At 39.3% G+C, this 19,123-nt stretch overlaps 1 protein-coding gene across 4 annotated transcripts in view; it reads left to right on the forward strand.

Moving 5' to 3' along the window:
* The window catches only part of vmp1 (vacuole membrane protein 1), a 191,284-nt gene that overhangs the window by 103,246 nt on the left and 68,915 nt on the right, over positions 1-19,123 (forward strand). For all 4 annotated transcript variants that reach the window (XM_078548215.1, XM_078548217.1, XM_078548216.1 and 1 more), the window contains one exon: positions 18,338-18,457. In XM_078548215.1, coding sequence (XP_078404341.1) covers positions 18,338-18,457 — 120 coding nt within the window. The remainder of the gene's footprint in view (positions 1-18,337; positions 18,458-19,123) is intronic.

The following is a 19,123-nucleotide window of genomic DNA, read 5'->3' on the forward strand; positions in this document are numbered from 1 at the left end:
CGAGACCTTGATGAAAGACGCCTCATAAGATGGCAGGAAACAGCAGAGAAGACTGACTTTGTGTATTTGAACCAAAAGGTGTGGAAAATCCTACACCGTCTGGAAGCAGCCGAGCAACAATCACACCAGTGGCCCACAATCAACACTGATGCCATCACTTCACGACTCTTAATAAACATAAAGATATCAGCCAGCAGGAACAACAGTGAAGATAAGCGGATGGTAAAAACAGTCCATTGTAGTGTCTCAAGATTGCTCCCGAGGAGAGTTCTCAAGCCCTTACTCACAAGATGAAGTGATCAGTGCCTCCATGGCAACCAAGTCAGCCAAAGCAGTGGTTGACGGAATTTACCTAGGATTCTTGAAGAACACCAGATCACAGGAAAGGAATTGGCTCACAAAGCTGTTTACCACCATCCACAGTACAGGCACCATTTCGGACATCTGGCACCAATCCAAGATAGTAGTCATTGCCAAGCCAGGGAAGGCACTCTAGCTGCTGACCCAAGCAGCTACTGCCTTAAAACCCTGCTCTCAACATAAGATCCTGGAACATCTCTTGCTGAACAGACTGAGTCCCATCCTGGATGCAGCAATGCTGCCCCAACAGGGAGGTTTTTGCACAAGCTGCAACTACTCTGAGCAAGTCCTCACACCGATTTGAGGCCGATTTTCAAGAAAGGCCTGAAGACAGGAGCTGCCTTTTTAAAATTTATTCTTTAATGGGATGTGGATGTTGTTGGAACGGAGTGTTGTAGAGTACAGATAATTGTCAACCATATTGCTGTGGGTCTGGAGTCGCATGTAGGCCAGATCAGGTAAGGGTGGCAGATTTTCTTCCCTAAAGGACATTAGTGAACCTGGTGGGTTTTACGACAATTGATAGTTTCATGGTCACCATTACTGAAACTAGCTTTATATTCCAGTTTTATTAACGGAATTCCAATTTCACCAGCTGCCATGGAGGGATTTGAACCCATGTCCCCAGAGCATTAGTCCGAGTCTCTGGATTACTAAGGCAGCAAAATTACCACGACTTCACTGTCTTCCCTTTGTCGACTATCCTGTGCCTGTGACACAGTGTAGTGCACAGGCATGCTACTGAAACACTCAAATCATCTATGTGAAAACCCTACACCTAACCAACTCCATGATCAGCAACTGACAGTTCATTGTATAACTTGCTAACATATGAACTTGGAATAGGCCCCTGGAGCCTACTTTGCCATTCAATAAGATCATAGCTGATCTGATTGTAACTTCAACCGCACATTCCTGCCTACCCCCAATAACCTTTCACCTTTATTAATCAAGAATCCAGCTAGCTTTGCTTTAAAAATATTCAAAGACTCTGCTTCAACTGCCTTTTGAGGAAGAGAGTTCCAAAGACTCACGGCCCTCAGAAAAAATTTCTCCTCGTCTGTCTTAAAAGAGGAGAAATTTTTTCTGAGGGCCATGAGTTAATTATAAACAGTGACCCCTAGTTCTAGATTCTGCCACAAGAGGAAACGTCCTCTCCATATCCACCCCGTCCGGACCCCTCAGGATCTGAAAGATTTTAATCAAGTCGCCTCTTACTCTTCTAAACTCCAGTGGATATTGCCTAACCTGTCTAACCTTTCCTCATAAAGCAACCTGCCCATTCATGGTATTAGCCTAATAAACCTCCTCTGAACCGCTTCTAATGCATTTATATCTTTAAATAAGGAGACCAGTACTGTACACAGTACTCCAGATGTGGTCTCACCAATGCCCTGTACAACTGAAACATAACTTCCCTACTTTTGTAATCAATTTTCCTCAACAAATAATGTTCTATTAGCTTTTCGACTTACTTGCTATAACTACACTAGGACACCCAGATCCCTCTGAATCTCAGAGCTCTGCGATCTGTCACTGTTCAGATAATAAGCTTTTTTTATTCTTCCTGCCAGAGTGGATAATTTCACATTTGCCCACGTTATACCCCATTTGCCAGATCTTTGTCCACTCACTTAACCTATGTCCCTTTGTAGCCTCCTTACGTCCTCTTCACAATTTGCTTTCCTACCTCTCTTTGTGCCTTCAGCAAATTTAGCAACCATTCCTTCGGTCCCATCATCCAAGTCATTTATATAAATTGTATAAATTTGAGGCCCCAGCACTGATCCCTGTGGCACACCATTCATCACACCCTGCCAACCAGAAAAAGACCCATTTATGCCAACTGCTTCCTGTTAGCCAGCCAATCTTCTATCCATGCCAATATGTTACCCTCTACACCATGAGCTTTTATTTTCCGCAATAACCTTTGATGTGGCACCTTATTAAATACCTTCTGGAAATCTAAGTATAGTACATTCACCAGTTCCCCTTTATCCACAGCACATGTGACTGCTTCAAAGAACTCCAATAAATTGGTTAAACATGATTTCCCTTTCACAAAACCATGTTGATTCTGCCTGATTGCTTTATACTTTTCTAAGTATAGAATAATAGCTTGTAACATTTTTCTCTGTGACAAATGTTAAGCTAACTGGCCTATAGTTTCCTGCCTTTTGTCTTACTCTCCTTTTGAATAAAGGAGTTATATTTGCTATTTTCAAATCTAATGGAACCTTCCCCGAATCTAGGGAACTTTGGAAAATTAAAACCAATGCATCAATTATTTCACTAGAAACTTCTTTCAAGATCTTAGGATGAAGTCCATCCAAACTTGGGGTTTTGACAGCCCGCTGCCCCAACAATTTGCTCAATTCCACTTCTCTGGCGATTGTAATTTTCCTGAGTTCCTCCCTCCCTTCCATTTCCTGATTTACAGCTATTTCCAGGATGTTACTTCTGTCTTCTATGGTGAAGACCAAAGTAAAATACCTGTTTAATTCATCCACCCTACTTTCCATTATCAATTCCCCAGACGAACTTTCTATAGGACCAACGCTCACTTTGTTAACTCTTATTTAAATATCTATAGAAACTTACTATCTGCCTTTATATGACTAGCTAGCTCTCTCTCGTACTCTATTTTTTCCCTCCTGAATGATCTTTTGTCATTCTTTGCTGCTCTTTATATCCTTTCCAATCTTCTGACCTACCCACCTTGCACAATTATATGTTTTTCCTTTAACTTTGATACTGTCTTTAACTTTTTTAGTTAACCACGGATGGTGGGTCCTCCCCTTGGAATTCTTCTTTCTCATTGGAATGTATTCTGTGTATTCTGAAATATCCCTCTTAAATGTCTGCCACTGAACCTCTGTTGATCTATCCGTTAACCTCATTTTCCAGTTTGCTTTAGCTAGCTCTGGTTTCATGCACTCATAATTGCCCTTATTTAAGTTTAAAATTCTAGTCTTGGGCATACTTGTCTCTTCCTCAAAATGAATGTAAAATTCAATCATATTATGATCGCCGCTACCTGGGAAGTGCCTTCGCTATGAGGTTATCAATTAATCCTATTTCGTTGCACAATACCAGGTCTAGTATAGCCTGCTCTCTGGTTGGCTCCGCAACGTGCTGTTCTAAAACTATCCCGAAAACATTCTATGAACCCTTCAGCTACGCTACCTTTGCCCATTTGATTTTTCCAGTCTATAACTTGGAGAACAAACTAGTCTACGCATAACCAACAATGGGTTCCCAGAGGGATCAGTCCTCACAATTTATGACTATTTACGATCTATATTAATAACTTGAATGAAGGGACCAACTGTATTGTAGCCAAATTTGTTGTTGATACAAGGGTAGGTAGGAAGGCAAGTTTTGTGGAAAATACAAAGAGTATGCAAAGGGATTTGAGGGGGCAAATGAGTGGACAAAAATTTGGCTGATGGAGTATAACGTGGGAAAATGATGTCCATTTTGGCAGGAATAATAGAAAAGCAGAATGTTAATTAAATGAAGAAAGACTACAGAATGCTGCAGTGTAGCAGGATCTGGGTGTCTTTGTTCATGAATCATAAGTAAGCTTTCCTGTCCTAAGTAATTAGGAAGGCAAACGGAATGTTGGTTGCTATTGCAAGGGGGTTGGAGTATAAAAGTAGAGAAGTCTTGTTCCAACTGTACAGGGCACTGGCGAGACCACACCTGGAGTACTGTGTACAGTTTTGGTCTCCTTACTTAAGGAGGGACTTAATTGCATTGGAAGCAGTTAAGAGAAGGTTCACTAGGCTGATTCCTGAGATGAAGGTGTTTGTCTTATGAGGAAAGGTTGAGCAGGTTGGGCAATACTCATTGGAGTTTAGAAGAATGAGAGGTGATCTCATTGAAACAGGGTTCTGAGGGGTTTTGACAGTTTGGATGATAAAAGGATGTTTCCCCATTTGGGGGAACCTAAGAACTAGGGGGAACAGTTTCAAAATAAGGGGCCTCCCATTTAAGGCAGATTAGGAGGAATTTCTTCTCTGAGGGTTGTTAGTATTAGGAATTCTTTTCCCCAGCATCCAGTGGAAGCTGGGTCATTAAATATATTCATGCCTGAGTTAGACAGATTTTTGATTGACAAGGGAGTCGAGCGTTATGGGGGCAAGGCAGGAAAGTGAAGGCCACAATCAGATCAGCCATGATCTTGTTGAATGGCAAAGCAGGTTCGAGGGACCGAATGGCATACTCTTGCTCCTATTTCTTATGTTCTCATGTTAGCATTGGCTCTTTTCAACATATATACGTGTGACCTCCCTAACACAACTCTTTACATATGCTGACATCTTGGCCCTGGCTTTCTGTGCGAAAGAACTTCAGGACCTTGAGAAAACACTGAAGATCAATGTTCTGTATACACCTACTTCAGAAAATGGAGTCTTCAACCAAACGCTGCAAAGATTGTCATTTCAGCCTTCCATCTAAACAACTCGAAGGATGGGAAAGAACTTCAGGCCCAGTTCTGTGGCTGACCATTCACCCACAGCCCAATGCCAAAATACTTTGGTATCACCCTTGACCATACATTGACCTACTGGCAACACCACCAGAACACCAGAGCCAAGGTCAAGACAAGAATGAATCTATATGAAAACTGGCAGGTACTACCTGGGGCAGCAGAGCCAACACACTGCTTCATTCACCCTGGTCTACCCGACACCAGAGCACTGCTGCTCAACCTGCTTAGGAGCCGCCACACAGACATGGTACATATGTTACAATGAATTGCAGGTATTAGATTATAATTTAGTTTTAATACCTAGCATGTGAACCCTCAAACAAGTTATCTTGCATAAGATTTTTTTGCTAGAATCTGATTACTCTGTTTTGTAAGTGTACCAGTCTAAAAGTTTTATTTAGATGTACTGTAACGTGTGTCAGAGAATGAAATAAAGAAAATTAAATGGATTGAAGTAAACCTTAAGCATCAGACAGAATGACAATCATTTGCCCTAAGGGCCTGCTATATTATAACTCACTTTGGAGACAAAAGGTATATTCTTCCTCTCCAAATCCTGTGACTGCAACTGATTTTGAAAGATGCAGGTGAAATAGCATCAAATGCAAACAAAGCAGTTATAACTGAATTGTGAAATGTCTTTTTCTGAACTTTCTTTAACCCTTGAAGTATGGTGATATTCCTGCATCTATATTGTAGAACTATTCTTACAACTTGATTTTACTATTGTTAACAGGATCCAGGCCGGTTGGTGAAGTCTAAACTAAAGACACAGCCTTTCTTTGCTGAGAGAGTTTATTGACTTTGTTCAGTGTCAGCACTCCTCATGTACCCAATGTCCAGCTACCCCTATTTATAAGTGTTCAAATACCCATCACCCATTTCCATTAATATAATTGACATTTACAAACCGTAACAATATAATTGATAAGACATTGACAGATTCCCCTCTTTAAAACTTCTGAAAACATAAGAACAATCTTTCAAACGAACTGAAAAGAAACAAACTTATACTTTTTCATCTTCCATGTCACACATTTTAGTATATCAACCACTAATAAGCCCCATATTTCTCCTCCTTTAACCAAAACTTTTTAAAGTTTCATATATAAATAATTACAAAGCAATCAAAGAAAATATTGGCGGGGGGGGGTGGGGGGACCGTTAACTTAAACAGCACTAATTTCTCCTCTCACCACCCATCTGTAAATAAAGGTGTTTTAATCTCTTTCTCTTTGTAAGCAGCGGGATATTTCCACAACAGCTCAATTTTTGAGTGATCCAATTTCTACTAATAAGTCTGCAGCAAACTCGAAGTAGGATAAACTCAAAAGGTTTAGTTTATTGAACACATTCAAAATGCGAAAAGGAGGATTTTCAGCTTCCCCTCTGCACTCATACAGTAAAGAGAGGGATAGAGAAAAGCAGTTTTACAGTATAGAGACCACATAGAAAATAAATATTGGTTCACGTGAGTTCAAGAGTCCAGAATCAAAGTCTAGTGATGTATTCCTTCACTGAGGTCGGTGGGCTGAAAACCGATGTTGTAGAATTCATTTTTCCATTGGTGTTGATTGCCAAAGATGAGGTGGGCATGCACCTCTCCACCAGCTCTTCAACAAAGGATGTGTATCCATCGCCTGGAATTTGGCTGGGTCTCGAAGACAAAATGTCTTGGCTATTATGAATTAAAAGGAATGCTTGAGGGGCCTTTTGTCTTAGCAGACGTTCTCTGTCTCCTGCTGGCAAGCCTGGGTTATCAAGTGCAAATGACCTTTGTATAGTTCTTTGAAGTTGGGCTGTACAGTCCCCAGGTGATCGTTAATGGCTCCTCCGAGATAACAAGGTGTGAGTTTTCCCAAAATTGCAAAGTGGCTTCTTTTGTTCTGGGGTCACAGACAAACATAGGTTCAGCCATTTTAAGGATCTTTTTCAGCCAAAGTCCCGTTTTAAAATTTAGAAATAGCAAAAAAAATGCACAATGTGAGGTCTTAGTCTATCACACCACCCTTTTTTTTCTTCGCTTCTCAGACCAATGGACAACATTTATTATTCCTTCCTACCAAGAATATGATAAATCCTGGTGTGCTACAATATCCATTTGGAAGATTGGCATGTGAAGCATCGCTAAAAATGATTAACTTCCTATCTTCTGGATTACACAAGGCTGGAAATTTGAGTGCACATTTCTCTGAATTTAATTTCTTTAATGTTTTATTTGCTCCCAGAACTTCAACTGTAGCATGTTTTATCATAGTACTCAGTTCCAAAATATCATAACTAGCATCAAGTACGGCATGTGCACAACCAGTTCAACTGTCCAATCAAACTTCTTAATTGGTCTGTTTCTTCCTTGGATGGAAGATCCACTTTGTGAGGACCAGGTCTGAAATATTGGGATGCAATTAAGTTGTTGATTCATGCTCACTCCTGACTTTATTCTGCTTAATGTCTAATATATATACACTATATATTTAAAGGCCCCAAAGCCTGACTTCCAACCTTAAATTCCTTCTTTATTTCATCTATCACCCATTGCTGAAATACTGCAGAACCTTCCCACAGAACACCATTATGAAGAAGCCTGCTAGTTTCTCCTTGTGATACCAATAGAAAATGCTGGGTCTGCCTTTAGCTGAAACAACCAGCGTTCAGTAGGATGGACCTAACTGAGAAATCCCTTAATGCATCATTGAGCCTATAAAAACACATGTTTAATTTCCACAGTTTCCCTTCTATATTGCCAGCTTATTTAGGTGGTTTCAAAAACACTTCCCTTTGAAATTTCTCCTTGCAAAAATGCAGCTTTTATATCAGTCAATTTACATTCCCAGGAATATGTTGCTAAAAGAGCTAAGAAAATCTTCAAGCTCACTTTTCCTGCAGTAAGGGAATCCACGCTGATACCTTGATCACCAAGCTTTTCTTCGAAACCCCGAGCCACTATTCTAGCTTTATCCTTATTCTTGCCATCAGGAAGCAGCTTTTCTATGCTACCTGTGTGAAAGGCTGGCTGGTCCCCTCTATGGTATTTCAGCCTTGTCTGGTATTTCAGTATATACATCAAATTCTTTCCAACTCTTTTTTGTTTGGCATCCTTTAACAACTTCTAATTTGTTAGTAGCCACTAAAACTTCTCGATCATAAGGGTTTCTACTTCTAGTAGCATTCCTAACCTGTTCTAGGGTTCTTGTTCTTGTCAAACTACAACCTCCACTCACTCTCCTATCTCTTTCTACGCTACTGCTACAGAATCTCCCCCTCCTACGATCAGAGTCCCTTTCGCAAGTCCGTGATCTTTTCCTAGGGCTGTGATCACTTCCCAGTCCGCCTTCAGAACTCCCATTGTGTTTTTTGGTCTTCCACATCTCTACTTCATTTTGCCAATCCATGAGTCTTACTTTCTGTCCCTCATCTTGCACATTCAAATTTGTTTTTACAGGTGTCTTTTCTTGCTTTCCCTATAATGGTAGCATCCCTCTATTCACTGGCCCCTAATGGCATATATGTTACTCTAGTGCCAACTTTGGGTAGTTTTCCCTCGGGATAAATAGCCTAATTCTGTGCTTCAGTATTACTTGGTTCAAATTCAGTCATCCCTTTATCTGCCATAATCTGCTGCTCGTAATTGTCTAACATATGTGTATGTTAAGTGCATGGTGCTTCTGCACTTTGTTGCCTGATCAGATTCTCTAAATGTGTAATCAGTGCCAATTAGCCTTGAGGAATATACCCTAACAGTTTGATTGCCATGTTGTAAAATTACTGTTTTTTCCAATCACTACCTATAACCCTACCTGAGCCTTTCCATTCTTTCTGCCCTTCTGTTTTGTAATATGCTATGCCCCCTGGATTAACATTTATTTCTGATGGCCTTATGCAGTGCCATAAAGCTAGCCAAATTTTCTCTTAAACCTTAGCCTTGACAAATGCCTTTCTGCTGCTGTGTTCATTACTATAATGTTCGTATTTCCACACATACTTGTAAATGTATCGTTGGCAAATTCCCCCCACCTTTGTCAGTTAGGAATTTAGCTGGTGCTCCCAGTCCAGATCGTATCCATTTTTTAATTTTCTTGTTTACAATTACCTTTTTGTCTTTACTATAATATTACTGTTGACAGACAATCTAGTTGCCATGTCTATGAAGTGTAAGAGAAAAATGTATTTGTCCTTATCCCATAAGCCCATTGCTACAATTTCATTAAAGTCTCTTGCTAATGGGAGACTCGCTATGGGCTGTGATGGTGTCACTGATCTCTTCTATAAGTTTGTCATTTATTCATCATCCATTACCCCTGCATCCTTTAGTAGAATTTTTAACCTATGACAAGATGGATGAGCAAACTGCTGATGTAGTTTTGAAACCATTTGCCTTTTTTCCTTTAAACTCCTAACCCCTGATGTTATCAACTCTTCTTTAACCAGGATTAGAAATTGTTAGGCCTTGTTAAGGGGATACAATAATGTCCCAATTGTGCAAGCTGTAAATCTACAGATTTCCCAAAAACAATTGCCTTCTCTTGTTCCATATTTAATTTCATTTGAGCCTTTTTCATGGACAGCTTACTCAACAGTGAGGGTATTTCACTGGATACTAATCTGTGCTGATAAAATGATTTACCCCGACTATTTTACACACTCTTTAGTGACTTTAACTCGTTATTGTCCCTGAACCTGAAGTAAATAGAACTTTCATACTCCTTAATCTTACTTCTGCCTTTACTATTTAGAGAATTCAAGTAACACTTTATTCAATCCACTTCCACATACTGTGGACATGCACCCACTGTCAAACACAGCTCAATTGAATGAGTTTGCAACTAGAACACCCATTACCAGACTAAAGCTTCTGTTGACCAGTACAATTTCTTCTGACTGAGTATCGTCATCTTCCCCTTCTGACCCTTCCTTATCATGTGTCATTTCAAAAACCCTGCTGTTATATTTCAGACAATTCATCACATAATGATATTTCAAGTCACATCTGGAGCACCTGTTTACCATCGTTCAATTATTCCTGGGATTCATTCTCCTGCCATAGCTACCCAATTCCTGCCGTCTGTTAGAGCTACGAAAAGGGTCTCTATCCTCATTTGTTTGTAGTTCTTCTGTCGTATTGACGGTTGCGCCCCATATCTAAATGGTCTCAATGCTGCCAGCATTAAATCCTCCATCTTTTGTGTTGTCCCATTGGGGCTATGAAAGGGGCTGGAAATTAGCGTTTCCCCAGAATTTTTTTTAAAGCTTCTGACATCTGTTCCATAGAACCATAGAACACTACAGCACAGAAAACAGGCCATTCGGCCCTTCTAGTCTGTGCCGAAATATTATTCCGCTAGTGCATTGACCTGCACCTAGTCCATAACCGTCCAGACCTCTCCCATCCATGTATCTATCCAATTTATTCTTAAAACTTAAGAGTGAGCCCGCATTTACCACGTCAGATGGTAGCTCGTTCCACACTCTCACCACTCTGAGTGAAGAAGTTCCCCCTAATGTTCCCCCGAAACCTTTCCCCTTTCTCCCTAAAGCCATGTTATCTTGTGTTTATCTCTCCTAATCTAAGTGGAAAGAGCCTACTCGCATTTACTCTGTCTATACCCCTCATAATTTCGTAAACTTCTATCAAATCTCCCCTCATTCTTCTACGCTCCAAGGAATAAAGTCCTAACCTGTTTAATCTTTCCCTGTAACTCAACTGCTTAAGACCCGGCAACATCCTAGTAAATCTTCTCTACCTTGTCTACCTGTGACGCCACTTTCAGGGAATTATGTATCTGAACTCCTAGATCCCTTTGTTCCTCCGCACTCCTCAGTGCCCTACCATTTACTGTGTATGTCCTACCTTGGTTTGACCTTCCAAAATGTAACACCTCACACTTTTCCGCAATAACTTCCATCTGCCATTTTCCCAGTTGGTCCAGATCTCTGCAAGCTTTGAAAGCCTTCCTCGCTGTCCACAACGCCTCCAATCTTAGTGTCATCAGCAAACTTGCTGATCCAATTTACCACATTATCATCCAAATCATTGATATAGACAAAAAACAACAATGGTCCCAGCACAGATCCCTGAGGCACACCACTAGTCACAGACCTCCAGTCTGAGAAGCAATCATCCACTACCACTCTCTGTCTTATCCTACACAGCCAATTTCGAATCCAGTTTACAACCTCTCCATGGATACCAAGTGTCTGAACTTTCTGAACTAACCTCCCATGTGGGACCTTGTCAAAGGCCTTACTAAAGTCCATGTAGACAACATCCATAGCCTTTCCTTCATCTATTTTCTTGGTAACCTCCTCGAAAAACTCTACAAGGTTCGTTAAACACGACCTACCACGCACAAAGCCATGTTGACTATCCTTAATCAGCCCTTGGCTGTCCAAATAATTATATATCCGATCTCTCAGAACACCTTCCAATAATTTACCTACTACTGACGTCAGGCTCACTGGCCTGTAATTACCTGGTTTACTTTTGGAGCCTTTTTTAAACAACGGAACAGCATGAGCTACCCTCCAATCCTCCGGCACCTCACCCGTGGCTAAGGACATTTTAAATATTTCTGCCAGGGCCCCTGCAATTTCTACACTAGTCTCCCTCAAGGTCCGAGGGAATATCATGTCAGGCCCGGGGGATTTATCTACCTTTATTCGCTGTAAGGCAGCAAGCACCTCCTCCTCTTTAATCTCTATATGTTCCATGACACTACTGCTTGTTTCCCTTCCTTCCTTATACACTATGCCAGTTTCCTGAGTAAATACTGATGCAAAAAAACTGTTTAAGATCTCCCCCATCTCATGAGGCTCCACACATAGACGACCACTCTGATCTTCAAGGGGACCAATTGTGCCCCTTACCATCCTTTTACTCTTAATATATATATTAATTATTTTTATTATTATTTTTTATTTTAATAAATAATTAATAAGTAATTTTATTATTATAATTAATATAGATGTTTTGTAAAAGTTTCTCATAGAATGATCAACAGAGGGGGTTCCCGTTTTGGTGGAATTTATACCAAAGAGAGGTGAATCAACGTTAGTCCACTGCAGGAACCTGCCTTTCTCCCCTACATATTTTCCACTTAATACTGAATTTTCTTACTCTGAATTGGAGAGAAACCTCGCTTCATAAATATTCTAGTCACTAAAATTCAACTGTGTAATCCATGACTGTATTTGCTTACCTCCTAAGGGGTGCTCGGTCATACTGAGACAAAGATTCCAGTCTGGTATTAATCTCCGGTTCTGTCACTGGCACTTGACATTCTGGCTGCTGGAACATTCCAAAAGCTTCTCTTTCTAAGAACCTAATTCCAGTCAAGACCAGGAACCTATCCATGTTGGATACATCCAACAATTTGAAAACAAGCACTGATTAGGGATCTCCACATAGGATTTCTGCAGTCTTGTATATAACCTGTTAAATTCCATGATATATTCTTCTCTGGAATAACTGTCCATCCTTCTAAATTTATCAAAGTCTGACTATGCCTCACATGCACTTAACAGGTCACCTTTCTTATAAATTTTGTCCATCTATTTTAAGAGTTTATCCAAACCTTCCTAAGTGTCCAATTGATGAGCCTCTAGCTCTGAAAATACTTTACACTGATCCTGCTTCTGGTGGGAAGTGAAAGTGCCAAGGCCATACCTTGCTTTTTCTTTGGGAAGGATGTAACCCATGTCCACATATCCACTTCATTCTTCCATTGGTCATAAGGTTCAGCTTCTCAGAACAACAGTGGAAAATCATACCCTAATACTTTACATTTGGCTTCAGCCATTCTTCTCCAAAATAACTCCAATTAAAACCTTCTGTCTGAAAAGGAATCTTAGTGTCCAATCTTCACCTTTAGGCCAAACATCCTCTGCTACCAATGTTAATAGGATCCATACCAGTTGGTGAAGTCAAAACTAAGCCTTTTCTTGCTGAGAGAGCCTAATGACTTTGTCCAGTGTCAACACTTTTCACATACACTGTGTCCCAGCTTTCCCCTATTCATATGTGTTCATATACTCATCACCTGTTTCCTTAACAATGTAATTGACATTTCCAAACATTAGCAATGTAATTGATAAGACATTGACAACAATGAGCAGAATCTTTATTAAAGCTGTTTATAAAAGGGTGTCTGACCAGATAATCTAATTTCAGTGGTGTTGGTTGAGGGAGGGCTTGCTAACAGGTGAAGTGAAGTGAAGTGAATCTGTGCTGCAGATAGGGTCATGGCATTTTTTGGTCTGTCTGATAGGAAATGGAGCCTCGGTTTAAAGAAAAAAAGAAAAACTTGAAGTTACACAGTGCCTTTCACAACCTTACAATGTCCCAAAGTGCCTTACGGGCAATGAAGTACTTCAGAAGCATAGTCACTGGGCATGTGGCACGCAATTTGTGCACAGCAAACTCCCAGAAACAGCAATGTGTTAGTGACCAGATATCTCTTGTGATGTTGATTAATATCTCAACTGAAAGACAGCACCTCTGACTCGATCATTACGGTACTGATCAGGCTAGATTAAATACTGGAGTTAATAATAATACTGGAATCCGACATAGATCGGGAAATTACCAACTTAATTAATCTAAACTAACATAATTATATTTTTTTTTGCATTAGTTCAGAGCATGTTGTCTCCATTATAGGAAACTATTTTTGTACTGATTTATCTTGTAACCTATATTTTTTGACCTCTCAAATGTTACCATTTGCCAGTTAGTCTTTAAATGTAACAATTGTCAAGCATTTGCAATAATTCAAGTATTATTATGAAACAATTGTAATTTTTGACAACATGGTATTTGTGTGAGGGGCATAATTGTTATTTGTTTGATGTGAGTAAGTGCAAGTTCCTAGAAAAAACTTTTTAATTAATGCAAAGTATGCAAGTGATGCATACCTGTGGCACACAACTACAATTTGTGACTCTTAACAGGAATGGGGGGGTGTGGGGGGCAGAGGGGGAGAGAATTCAGTACATCTGCTAATTACGTGCTTCTTTCTGGTCTTTTCAAATGTATATCTCTTACTTCTGCCAATAACAACGTACGGTAAATTGTGGAATTACAGTGTATTTGTTGCAAATTTAAAGTGAGTCTGAGTCATACATTTGTAAAGTGTTTTACAAAATGAAGTAATAGAATCTCACAGCACAGAAGGAGGCCATCTGACCCATCATGTCTGTGCTGGCTCTTTGAAGTAGCTATCCATTAGTTCCACTCCTCTGCTCTTCCCCATTGCCCTGCAATGCTTTCTTTTCAAGTATTTCTCCAATTATCTTTTTAAAGTTGCTATTTCATCTGCTGCCACTACCCTTTCAGGCAGTGAATGTTAATTTATATGTTAATTGAGTTCTTAATTGTGTTCAAGTGGTGGCATTAACTGGGGATTCTCTTGTGCTCCTGTATATAGGAGCAGACTGAAACTGGTTGCTGGGTTAAGGAAGAGCATGTTTAAAATGTGTATCTCTAAATAAAAGCTCATAAAAGAGTATAAAGATTAGGCTCCAGTTCTATCCTTCACCATCTAGAGTAGGATAGTGAATCCCAGATGATAAATTTGTGTGGAAAAAAATTTCCTCATCTTTGGTTCTTATGCCAATTATCTTTAAATCTGTGTCCTCTGATTACTAATCCTTCTGTCACTGGGAAGTGTCTCCTTGTTTACTCTATCAAAACCCTTCATGATTTTGAGCATCTCTATTAAATCTTCCCTTTTCCGAGCTTCTCTAGCCTCATTACATCACTGAAGTACCACATGTTCTAGTAAACCTCCTCTTCATCCTGTCTAAGGCCTTGACATCCTTCCTAAAGCGCGGCACCCAGTATTGGACACACAAGAAAAAGACTTGCATTTATATAGTGCCTTTCAAACTCTCAGGAAATCTAATGTGCTTTACAGTCAATGAATACTTTTGAAGTGTAGTCACTTTTTTTGTAGGATACTGAGCAGCCAGTTTGCGCACAGCAAGCTCTCTCAAATAACAATGAGGTGATGACCAGATTATGCATTTTTATGTGAGGTTCATTCAGGAATAAATATTGGCCAGGACACAGGGGAAGACCCCTTTGCTCTTCTTTGAAATAGTGTCACGGGATCTTTTACAGGGTAGAGAGGTCCTCTGTTTAACATCTGATCTGAAAGGCACCATCTCCATCAATACTGCACTGGAGTGTAGGCCTTGATTCTTGTGCTCAAGTATTACTTCAGCAAGGTCCTAATCACTGATTTGTAAAAATGTGTAAACAAACACAGCAGTCACTATGTCTTATCAATGTTCAACACCTGGACGTGAGCAATTCTTTTTGATCAAGATATCATGAGAAAGTCACTACATACATTTGAACTGTGCCATGGTATCTACAGGCAAATGTGTCACTTGAAGGATTGCACTCTAACAATGCACCATTTCCTATAAACAGCACTTGGGTGCCAGCTTAGCTAATAGACGCAAGTCCTAGACTGGGACCCTATTCCATTACATTAGGTGCAGAGATTAACATGCAGATTGGGTCAAATTTGTGCACAATTCTGTGCTAAACTCCATTGAATTAATGGAACAGCATTTGTATGATAGATTGGTGCCAATTCTTGGAGACCCAGTCAAATAAGCTACCCCTTCGGCACTGCAGCCCACTGACAATGGAAGTTTCCCAAGCCCTACCCATGTGATGATCTGTATGCAGGATTTCTTCCACTACTCCTGAACCTTACCAGCCCTAGGGCCTTGTGCTAAACAAGCTGCCTCAGTCCCCTAACTAACATTGCGTCAGTACACGCTGTCTGATGCAGCAATATCTTTCACCCCAAGCAATGTTGTGTCAAAAGATACACAGTTCCATAAGCTACAAATGAGAATATACGCTTTTAAAATATTTGATTGTCTGCCTAAATATACGATGGCTTGAATAAAGTTCCTACGTGAATGTAACATTAACCATAAAATATTTGAATGTCCATCTATATATAATATATATAATAGCTTCAGAAATTCAAATATATTCATGAGAATTTTATAGTTTTTTAAAATAAATTCTCCTTTGTGACAGGAAGGCATAGCATGTTGGCACTGTGTTCTGCAGATCGGAACTTATTCCCCAGTGAACTTATGATCTTGGGCAGTCTGCATGAGGCTCACTAACTATAAACTTGCCTCACAGACCCATCGAAAAATGAAGCTTTCAGTCTATTTAAGTTGATTTGGAAAAGTTGTATTACAGATTGTATGAATTCAAAGAAGTGCTTCTTTTGTACACTAATAACGATGTAGGTTTGTTATGTCTGTACAAAACTTGATTGTATTCTACCTCCTCTGAGAAACCCACAGATATTTCCTTCACAAGTTGCATTCCCTGAAAGATCCTGATCATCTTTCAGATTGGTAATTTTCAACGACGAAATGAGATTAATCAGACTGAGGGTGAGGGGAGGATTGCCTTTACTATCTACAAGTCAAACCAGACTCTGCTGTATATGCAAAGCTGTGTTATAAGTGAAACTGCAACCCAGAAACTGCTTGAGCTCTTTCCACATGCTGCTGATAGCCAGCAACAACTGCACTGTGCCTTATCTAGAATTTCATCCACCCTGTGACAGTTTTTTAAACTTGGCAGTGTGGAGGGCCTCCCTACAAATATTGACAAATGTCCTTATAAATACTGACTTACTCCAAGGGGCACCCCAAAAAAAATGTTTTGGCTAGCTAGAGAAAAACAGTATCATCATTGCATTAAACATTTATTGGTATGCAGCTACTGAAAGAACACATTAAATCATTAAGTACAGAATTCACAAAGCTGTGTGTATATTAACCTTGTGACTGTGTCATGAAAATATAATTTTCATAATATTGCAATTTATTGTAAAGGTAGGTTAATGGTGGGGTTTGGATTAGTGTGTGTGTTAATTGAATTACAGGGAGCTGGTCTGCATGCTTTGATGTATCAGAAGGGAAACTAGGTTTGAAATGCTAAATACATAAACATGGCTAAAATTTTAGAATGTGAGGTGTGAAGAACATCTGCATTTTTAGATAAACCAGAATAGTTAATTTGAAAGAGATGGTGTAAGGTGTTACACCTAGCCAACAGAGACTAAGCCAAACTGTGTGTTTATTTTTCCCAAAGATTACTGCTAATATGGGTACTATGAAAAATTTATATTATGGAAAAAATAAAGTTGCAAAGTCATATTGGAACAATAGGATTTACATTAAAAAGGGAGAAACATGTACAAAGAAGATGAGGTTGTGTGTAAGAAGAAGGCATTCTAAGATCTAACAAGATCTAACAAAAGCCTCCAGCCTCTATGTACCAAACTGCTGTCTCCGGGAATCGAAGTTAAGAGAATTCACTTTGAATATCACTGTCCAGGCTATTGTGTGCTTTGCCTGAGTCTGTTGAAATCTATGTTGTTTTACTGTTGCCTTAACAGAGGTGTAACTGGGAGTTAGATTAATTAGGGGAGCTAGGAGTTGCCATAGTAGTAATTTATAGACCTATGTATGTGCTTAAGATCATTTATTTTATTAATAAATGTTTACTTTAGTTTTGTAAAAAGCTCTAAGACTCAGTGGACTTAATACTGCTGAATTCAAGGCACACATCTCAAAATAAAAATACAAATTGCAAAAACAGTTGTGGCAACTGTTTCAAGCTTCCCTCTGGAATTTCAGCAGTTCAGCATTTACCATCCACAATGCCATAACAACTGCATTGGGTCCACCTGTGGATCCCAGTTTGAAAACCTCTGGTTGAGGGGTTCACAAACAGAATGTAAAAGACCCCGGCTTAATGTGAAGCCATCGTCCTGTTTTTTTCCTGCAGACAAATAATGCAGATAACAGAACTTTTTATCTTTTTAAACAAACAACTAAGTCTCTTTGAATGATATTCAGGATGTCAACTTTTTTTTTAAAGCAGCGTTATTTTGCCCTGAGAACACTGTTAACCTTGATTCAGTCGCTAGTCCAGACACTACAATTGAATCAGCTTTGGTTATTCGAATATTGCCTCTTCCCAAGTCATGTTTTCTGTTTTTCCACTCCATCAATACTAATGTTGGCTGTAACATTCAGAAGTTAATAAATCTGACAGAATTTTGGAATCTTTTGTCAGTTAAAATTGGTATCTTTATCAGACTGCAATTGGATGTAAAGCTGAGAATCTTGGAGATCACGAAGATGTTGGTCTGCAACTGGAAGAGAAAGTAGGATTTTAGCTAATCTATGTATTTCCAGTGTTTTCTGTGTATTTTAAATTTTAGATTTGAAACATTTTTAGTTTTTTCCTTCTATCTATATTCGGTGTGTCCTGGACCTAACATAAAATGAATAAATCCTTAATGTTGGGCCAACAAAATATTTTCACAGTTATTGTGGACTAAGCTATTTTTATTTTGGCATTGAAGCATGTATATACATATATATTCCTTGAATCATCATTCTTGCTTTTTTTTTTCAAACTTACAGGGTGCTGGTACTGCAATAGGAGAGCTACCTCCGTACTTCATGGCCCGAGCAGCTCGCCTCTCAGGCACAGAAACTGATGAGGAGTTTGAGGAAATACTGGAACGTGATCAGAATGCAGAGGTGAGTTTATTTATTGAAGGAGGCAGGGTAGGATGGGGCAAATTTTCTACTGAATGAAGTAATTGTGCAATTGTTGCAGCTCCAGTAATCAATTCTCCCTGGTGTCTCAGATAGATGGGAGTTATCAGTAGTTCTTATCTCCATGGGAAAGTTATTGTTTTATAGGCCGCAGTTGCTTTTTATTATGCTGACTAACTGGCAGTCAGAAGTGGATTGCAGCCAGCAAATTATAATTCCATCTTTAAAGTTTCTAAAGTTCTTACTATGCTTCTATTAAATTTCAGAATATTATAAAGCAAAAATAATATATACAGGTTAACCTCCTGAAAACATTGCTATTTCTGAAGTGATTTGACTTTTGGAAAGCTACTGTTTAAAGAAAAAAAATATACTAGAAAGAATCGAGGCCTTCATCACTGGAGAGGAAAATGCAACTATTAGCAGACAGGAATAACTCAAAAATAAATTCCCGTCAGATGCTAAAAATTGAGTAGAAATATGTTATAAAACGCTAAACAAATGCTCTGATAAATTAAGTGGAACGATTTGGAGTGTTCTAATCTATATTGTTTTGTTTAATTGAAAAAAAAATTCTAATTTTGAGGCTGTGGGACAATGTTCCCAAAAGTACCACTGTCTTTCTTACCAAATTCACTGCCCTATCAT

This window comes from Cetorhinus maximus, chromosome 9 (genome assembly GCF_964194155.1).
Source record: "Cetorhinus maximus chromosome 9, sCetMax3.hap1.1, whole genome shotgun sequence".
Classification (NCBI taxonomy): Eukaryota; Metazoa; Chordata; class Chondrichthyes; order Lamniformes; family Cetorhinidae; genus Cetorhinus; species Cetorhinus maximus.